The sequence below is a fragment of the Cryptotermes secundus genome, unplaced genomic scaffold, assembly GCF_002891405.2.
Source record: "Cryptotermes secundus unplaced genomic scaffold, Csec_1.0 scaffold472, whole genome shotgun sequence".
NCBI classification, from domain to species: Eukaryota; Metazoa; Arthropoda; class Insecta; order Blattodea; family Kalotermitidae; genus Cryptotermes; species Cryptotermes secundus.
Genome location: NW_019721011.1, coordinates 167,423 through 176,222, shown reverse-complemented (window position 1 = coordinate 176,222; position 8,800 = coordinate 167,423). Strand labels below are relative to the sequence as shown.

Here is an 8,800-nt window from a genome sequence, read left to right as displayed (position 1 = left end):
TGTTAGTTTAGTAACCTTAAAAATACCACAATTCAATGATAGATTCGAAGTGAGTGTAGGCTATGATGCCTATAGTTTTACCTTCTACGCTTTCGGGGATAATTTGCAGCGGACAGGTTGATTAAATGCGTAGCAGTCTATTTTATCATTCTTATTGGAAAAGTTTATTTCACATACCAGGTTAGGTGTTCGTCAGTTTAAGAAAAACACTGTCTTCACCTTCAAATTTCTTTTAGTCAAGTGCTAATTTAGTGGGGATACTACATTCGTCTATCGTCGATTAAGTTCTATTTCTCTGGGAACACATTTCACTGATATTTCATCTCACAATAATGCTCCGACAATGTACAACTCCGACCGGTTACAATTCATCCAATCCGCCAGATGTTTGCTATCGACCCTATCGACTATGACCACTATGAGCACCATGAGGACGATGACGACTATGACCACAATCTTAGTTGCATGAAACAACATTAGATGTCGGTCGCGTAATTCTTCTGACGTTCGTGTACTCGTCTACATCGGTAAATAATTGTGGTAAAAATGGCGTGCGCCGTGGGTTGGCGGTGGTGGAGTTCATTGTAAATATCTTCTGCACTTTTATGATAGGTGGGTTAATACTAAGCAAAGCCGGTCTTTGTAAAATGTCAGTACCACAGTGATAAAAGCTTTGAACATTTCTTTTAACGAAACCGAGAAAATAATTTTAAGAGACGTTGGCAACCGTCAAGAAAATTTAGAAGGCAGTGATTAATATTTGTGAGACGAAAGTAGCCTTGATGTAACTGAGATATCAGGGGGTTATGAGTCAAACTTTGAAGTTTGAGTTATGTTGGTCTGGTTAAGTCGTTTGTGATGGATTGTTGCCCGAGTAACTTTCTTACTGTAGCTTAACCGAAACAGTATGTCAGCCCAATTCTGATAATGCAATTTCGAATATTCCTCAGAATGGCACCATTGAGAATTCAATGCAATGTCCACACCTTGCCCATGTTAACAAAATCGCAAGATGTTCAAAGACAGAGGAAGGGCTGATCTCATCCGAGCTTGACGTACTCTGTAACCTGTTAGTTAATTTGCCCTCTACTTATTCTTGCTGGACCATGTATATAAATTTCCAGCAAATCAAACGTCAATTTTCATTACTTATTATATGTTACTCACTGTAGCGTGTTTAATCAGTTAAGCCTATATTAAAACAACTCGAACTGTATTAAAACCAGAGCAAACTTGCAGTTTCTATAGCAGAACTTCTTGATTAACTGAATAATCATCACGTACTGAAGGAAGACACTGTACAATGGAGATGGTTAACACTAAACATCTGTAAATGAAGTTGACTGGATTCTTCAGATAGGGTGCATGATATGCAGAAGTCCTTATGGCAGTTTCATATGCATTTATTGCATAATATGCATAAACCGAACAGATAATGAGGGGATCGTTCAGTCATTCATCTGTTATATCTCAAAAAGTATGCAGACAATCTTTATAGCAATTCATATTGGTGTTGTTTTGCAAATTAAATTTTAGTTTCTATCAGTCCTCAATTACCTCTGCTTTATTTAAACAGAGGTCAAAATATCCTTTTTCCCAAATGACTTATCTTAAAAAAATTAATGTTGATATGATATGGTGATCTCATTAAGAGCAATTGCTTTTATTTACAGTACTGTGATAATTTTACCTGACCAATCTTATGTATGTTATATAGCACACAAGGAATAATTTTGTAAGGCCACTATGCAGTTTGCTGGTTTCAGTCTGGATTCTCTTAATATTCAATACAATTTAAGATTGTGTTCAGTGTAGTTCTTGTGCTTTTGCTTAGCTCTGTCAAAATTACATTTGTATTTGCAATAAGTATATATGATCTTGGAGCGATGCAGAATTGCAAAGAAAGCATTTATGAAAACACCTTACAGCTAGGGGTTTGGTGCCAGAATTTAACTACTGATTCACAGGTTCAGTTTTCAGTGCAATTTTTCATGTCAGCCTACATTGCAGAATGGGAAAGGGGATTTATATAACATCTGCGTTGTGTGGAAAACAGTGTTTAGCATCTGACGAAGCAGAGCTTGCTTTCAGGGCACTTTTTCATCTGTTTTGGATTTTTAGGTACAGGTTCAGCCAAACCAGTGCATTCAGGCTCCAGCACACTCCTTACAGCTGTTGTCATATTCGTTATGCTGGTAATTAATAATTACGGTAAGAGGAAATTTAAATGTTGAGTTCCCCTTGTTCCCCTTGAAAAAGACCTCACAACCATCATGCACAATGTGTTGGTTATCACACGATAAGTGTGGTGCTGTTTATGGGCTGTACACACATTATTGTATGTGCAAATTTGAACTGTAATTGGAAATTCTGTAGTTAAATTCTGCAGTGGATCAAAACCATTGTTGACCAATAATGAGGATCCAGATGTTAATGTCATGGATTTAATGCATTATGGTGAAAACCTTGTGTTAGTGGGTGAATACCATTGATTAACCTGTCATAAACATGACCCGCAGTTTTCTTGTCAATGTAGTTGCATGCCAGAAGGTGTGTTATTTGTTGTTTCGTGTTATACATGGATAAGACATCTTAATTGCCATTCCATGTGTGTTAAATGTGAGTTACATGGAAAGGAGCAACATGAGCATGAACCTTCTAAGAATCTAACAAACCTTGCTCTATAAACCAATACAGTTCTAACCCCTTTTAAATCCGCATGGGTGTGTGCATGTATGTGTGTTTCTGGATGTGAGTGTGGAGGCGTGCCTGTGGTGATAGTTGAAAACTATGGTTCAAGTCTCTGTAAGAAGTTTGATGTGGGCATGTGATACACCAGATCATGCTTATGATGGTACAGAGTGACTGGAGAAAGTGTGTGTATGGCCAGCTGTTCATGAGAAACTTCAGTGGAAAGAGTGATATATACTTTCATGTGACACACAACTGTCCCAACAGTTATTATATTGCAGACCTGTTAACATTGTGTTTGTTTCCTGTAGGCTCTTATGTTTGGTTCAGTACTGCATTAGAAATAAACGCATAGCACCCAGTTTGTATTTGTATATTATATGTATGTGTTGTTGCTCCTTTTCCTGTAGAAGCATGCATTGGGAGAGTGGTGCAGATGATAATATTAACAATGTGGTGGGATGAAACAGGAGGGAACTAGGTTCTGATCTTGAAATTTTCTTGCACAGATACTTTGGAACACCATTCAGTTGTTAGTTTGGTGGGAACATTGGTATTATTCAGTTAAGTATAATAAAACATTGGTGCAATTACATTGGATTACAATTATTACAATTACTGGATATTTGTCAATAATGAATAGAGAAGCATGTGGGTGGAAGCAGTCATGGTCTAATTTAAGGTATATTCAGGCATTTACATGCAGGGACTGAGAAAGACCATGGAGACCCTCAGTCCAAATATTCAGTGACATGGCGGCATTTCAAACCAGATATTTCCCAAATACAAGTCAAAACCATTACCTCTTTGAGTCACCTTGCTCAGTTTATTACAGTTTTCCAAAAAGTTCAATCACTCACTCCCTCGTGGAGCTCAACCCTTCTTGAGAAGCCTCCAATTATGCAGCCACTCAAGAATTTAATAGCATTTTATGGAACCCAAAGGTTCATTACCGTGTTCACAAGAGCCCTCCACTGGTCTCCATCCTGAGCCAGATCGATCCAGTCCATACCAACCCATCCTGTCTTTCTAAGATACATTCTCATATTTTCCATCCACATACATCTTGGTCTTCCTAATGGTCCCTTTCCTTCCGGCTTTCCCACCAGAATCCTATATGCATTCCTCTTCTCCCCAATTCATGCTACATGCTTTTCAAAGAGTTACCTGTTGAAATAATCCTAACAAGAAATGCATTATGTGTATGTGTCTCATGTCATGCCGTTGAATATATTGTGATGTTTTTCTGTTTCAGATGGATTATGGCCTGTGGAACTTACATGGGGGTTTTTGGGCAAGCAATAACCCATGCAGTGGGGACAGTGTGAGCAGACCGCTTTACACCACAGTCAGTGCTGGAAGCAGTGGTCCTTTTCATGCCTGTACAGGTGAGAAAAATGCATGAATATTTCCTGTTAGTATATTTACAGCAAATCTTCCATTTTTTCCATCAAGTTCCGAGTTAGGAACGTGTGAAGCTGTACCTACATATGTGTGGTGTGCCTTTATGGGTTTGGTGAGCCATGGGGAAACTTAAGAATCGATATTTCACTTCCCCTCACTCCTAACACTGTGTTCTTCTGTACCTATGTACTGCACCACCTGTTGCACCTGAACATGAAATATTATAACATGCTTCATCTCATCACACTAGTGTACTGTGTTCATCAGCACCGCTTTTAGAGAAACTGGGTTTGAAGCCTGGGACTCAGCTGCCGGATAAATGTGATTTCAAACAGAACACATTCTGAAATCTTACACTTCCAAGTAAGATAAACCTGCTGGGCATGTGGAGATAGTACAATACAGTACTGATAATCAGAAAATTGCATTGTCTCGTTCACACCCAAAAGTGGAGATGAAACACTCCAATACCTAGCGCAACAGCTTACACTTAAAGATTTAAAAAGTGAGTACAAATCATTTTAAAACAAAGGAACAATCATTTCACATCACTCAAATGCAAGAGAATGACTTAATATAATTAATAACATAATTGTAAAATCATGTATGACATAAAACCTAACCTAATACAAATTCTTACATGCAGCATACGTTTGTATGAAATTAAATTTGGGTAACTAGGAAATTAAAGCAACTTTAGTATTCATATTAGATACACCTAGATCCTAAAGGTAAAAGGTAAAGGTAAATTTGTCCCTGTGCTTAACTAATGAAGCACTACTCCATGAAGGTGTATGGAGTAGTGGATGCATAGATTCACATTTCCTTAACCTTGGCAATTGCTGGAGGTGAGTGGTCAGCTTAATGCTCCATCTGCTTTACCACCAGGGAAAGAACCCCTGGTACCCATTGGATAGGAGGTTGGATGGACCTGAGAGCCCGTCTGGACAACGTGGAGAAGATAAAATTCTTGACCTTACTGGGACTTGAACTCCAACCCATCGGTCGTCCAGCCTGTAACCAGTTGCTATACTGACAATATTCAGTATTTCTGTATCATGTAACTTAAATTGATTTCAATATGACGGACAAAGTGTGTGCAACTGTAGTTACAGTCTGGCTGCAATTTAGTTTTCCCTTGTCTCAGTGTTTGGCTGTGGCTACTTTAAAATGGCATTGGCCACAAATGATGTCAGTGCTGTTTGCCTCTGAATACCACTGACCAATTTAGTAGGAGGTTGGCTGCACCATAGCTCAAGCAGTTAGTCGCTGGCTTCCCACCACGGCAGCCAGGGTTTGATCCCAGGTCTTGTCAAGTGGGATTTGTGGTGGACAAAGTGGCGCTGGGGCAGGTTTTCTCCGAGTACTTCGGTTTCCCCTGCCAATCTTCATTCCACCAATTGCTCCACAATCACCATCACCCATCATCTGGGGCTGGTACAATAGGCCAGAACTGGCCACAGTACAAGGGAGTTAGTCCCACCCCACTAGCATTAATAGTATAAGGTTAAAATCACATTAAGAGAAACTTCCTGGAATTGTCCTGCTTCCAAATTCTAGTATGTTCATTGTTCATGATGTTTCTCAACCCGTTTGCCATGTTCAGTTGATACACTGTTATCCAGCAACTCAACAATTGTTATTGTATAGACCTGATACAAGGCAACCTCCTATTGAACCAGTGAGAAAAACAATTTTTTTTTTTGACAAAATGTAATATGTCAGTTCTGAGGGTTGTAAACCAAAAGACATAAATATGTGGTGTAATCTAAGAGTTCCCGAAATATATTAATAAAAACTATTACATCTTACCTAGATCTTATTCTGCAACATCACCTTCAAAGTAGTCCCCTTGGGAGCACTTACACCGATCCCAGCATTTCTGCCACTTTTCAAATGCATCCTGGAAGTCTTTTTTGTTAGGGTGTTTAGTACCGTCTGTGTTTCCGCTTGAATTTCCTCAACTATATAAAATATTCGTCCCTTCAACTTGAGTTTCATCTTGGGGAAGAGAAAGAAGTCGCATGGAGCTAAGTTGGGTGAGTACAGTGGGTGGGGAATAACTGCCATCTTGTTTTTAGCCAAAAATTCCTGCACAATGTAAGCCGTATGTGGTCATGCGTTGTCATCGTGGAATACCCAGTCATTCGTGCGCCACTTCTCTGGACGTTTTCTCCTCATGTTCTCCCTCAGACGCCTTAGAACATCGCGATAGAACTCTTAATTGACTCTCTGACCAGGAGGGACGAACTCCTTACGAACAATCCCGTCAGTGTCAAAAAAACAGATCAACATGGACTTAATATTGCTCTTGACTTGTCGAGCTTTTTTTGGCCGAGGTGAAGAAGGGCTCTTCCATTGCGACAATTGCTTCTTGCTTTTCAGAGTCGTAGCTATAAACCCAACTTTCGTCACCAGTGACAACCTTCGAAAGAAAGTTTGGATCCTCTTGAAGCTGTTGCTGAAGTTCCCTGCAGACTTCCAAGCGATGCTGCTTCTGTTCATTTTGCAGCAGTCGTGGCACATACTTCGCCGCAATCCTCCTCATGTTCAGTTACTCTGACAAAATTCGTTGACATGTACCATAACTTAGTCCCAAGGTGTTACAGAGGTGGATGGTCAGTCTATGATATTGCAGAATCAGATCCCTAACTTTCGCAACATTTTCTGGTGTTTTGCCTGTTGATGGCCGTCCCGAACGATCGTCGTCATCAATCACTGTTCGGCCATTTTTAAAACGGTTATACCAGTTGTAAGAGTGTGTCTGGCCTAAACTGTTTTCACAAAAAGCTTGCTTCAACATTTGGTGCGTTTCTGCAGCGGTTTTCCCAAGATTGAAACAAAACTTTATACAGACACGCTGCTCTCGCAGGTCAGCCATCGCAAAACCGCAAACTCACGGAAACACAACAATGGAAATACGTTCACCAACAATAAACCCAACCACTCAACTCGACGCCGCTTGCCACACTGATTCAAGAAGGATGTGTGAGGAGACACCTAGCGGTGTTTCGATATACTCATAACCATTCGCGTGCAAAATTCAGATTTCTGAAACTTTGGATTGCCCCACATACTGTACTATTAACCTTTACTGGACGAACGTCATCATATGATGTCATTCAAAGTTAGGGCAGCTGGCTGAACGACATCATATGATGTCGCAGATTCCACGCATGTAAGTTTTTTTTTAAATTAAATTAAAAATATAAATTGTTGTTCTATTTACATGATTTTTGGACAGTGCATGTTTGTCAGTATGTGTACGTCACGTTTGTCCTTCCAAACTAGTGCTGTCAAGTTCCATCTCACCTTAACACGAATGTCACCTTTCTTCAGTCAGAATTGTCTTTGTCGAAAATCGTCAGGCAAGCCCTTCCGATTAGGTCTGACTGTCCCACTGCACATTATGTCCTTTGTCATCAGGTCGTCAAACAAGTCTGGTGACGAAAAGAAATTGTCCATGTACAGTTTGTGACCTACGCCCTTAATACGCCTGCATAGGTCCCTAACTGTAGCATGTGTCGCTGTCACGTCTTGGCTGGCACGTTTCCTGCCTTTTCCTAAGTAAACCTTCATGTCATAGGTATACCCAGCGGCGTCACAAATTTTGAAGATTTTGATTCCGAAACGTTTGTGGCCCTTAGGAATGTACTGTCTAAAAACCACCCTTCCCTTGAATTTAACTATTATTTCGTCTATGGCCAAATGTTCGGAAGGGTTATAATATTTTTGATATGCGTCATTGAGAGTGTCGAAGATGGTCCGAATTTTCCATAGTCGGTCATAACTGTCGGCATTCCTGTCAGTTTCTGTACTGTTGTCTGCAAAATATAGAAAACAAAGAATGTGAAGAAAACGGTCGCGTTTCATTGTGTTAGAGTAGAAAGGCGTGGCAAGTTGTTCAGCAGTCGACCAGTAGTCCTTTAGTGTGTCTCTAATGTCATGTCCCATTTGAATGATTATTCCTAGAAACAGAAACATCTCGGATTCAGTTACGTCAGGCCACGGAGATGGTCCGTCTTCAAGTCTGTCTAGGTACTGGTGATAGTACCTATTCGTCTCTTCTACCAGCAGATCGATAATCCCCGCAAAGTACAGCATGAAAACGCAGAGAGGGGTGGAATCCTTATTCGCGTGTGGAGCTGCAGTGATATTTATCCCCACAGCTACACCGGAATAATTATTCACACCTCTCCAGCCACACTGGTCTGGCGGTCCCCAAGTTGCCGACGAAGGTGATGACCCTTCGTCCGCGGAATCAGAACTCCAACTTTCCTTGCCACTCTCAGAATCGGTTGAATAGTAGTCTGAATCTGTGTCATTGAACAGCTGTTTCTAAATTTCAGCGTCTTCCATACGACGTGTGGCCATGGTGAACTATACGGCTCTCTAGCAGTGAATGGTTTACTGCCAGTACAAAATCTCTCTGTGCTTAGACCACGACCAGAAGCCATAAATCATAACCTCGCGCCCACACATACAAAAATCTCATTCACGTCTTGGCTGAACTCAATATCTGCTTCAAAGATGCTAGATAATGTCATGGGTGGCTAACCTTATATTGCGATTTTTCAAAATCGTTACAAACACAATGGTTTGACTGCAATGAATGAACGAATGACCGATCTGGCAACACCATATTCTGAGAATGTGCTCCTGTGTCTTTCTAACAGATATTACACAGCGAGCGATTTCAGACGCC

The 8,800-nt window shown here is 40.4% G+C and overlaps 1 protein-coding gene across 4 annotated transcripts in view; it reads left to right on the top strand.

The window, feature by feature from the left end:
• The first annotated feature begins 484 nt into the window (after window positions 1-484).
• The window catches only part of LOC111875232 (zinc finger protein 721), a 22,489-nt gene continuing 14,173 nt past the window's right edge, over window positions 485-8,800 (top strand). The window contains exons 1-3 of one of the 4 annotated variants that reach the window (XM_023871291.2): window positions 485-612; window positions 2,122-2,211; window positions 3,947-4,079. In XM_023871291.2, the coding sequence (XP_023727059.1) occupies window positions 3,947-4,079 (133 nt within the window). In that variant the 5' untranslated portion in view covers window positions 485-612; window positions 2,122-2,211. Of the gene's footprint in view, window positions 613-2,121; window positions 2,212-3,946; window positions 4,080-8,800 lie in introns of those variants that run through there. The other 3 variants (XM_023871289.2, XM_023871290.2, XM_023871292.2) reach the window with 3 other exon arrangements.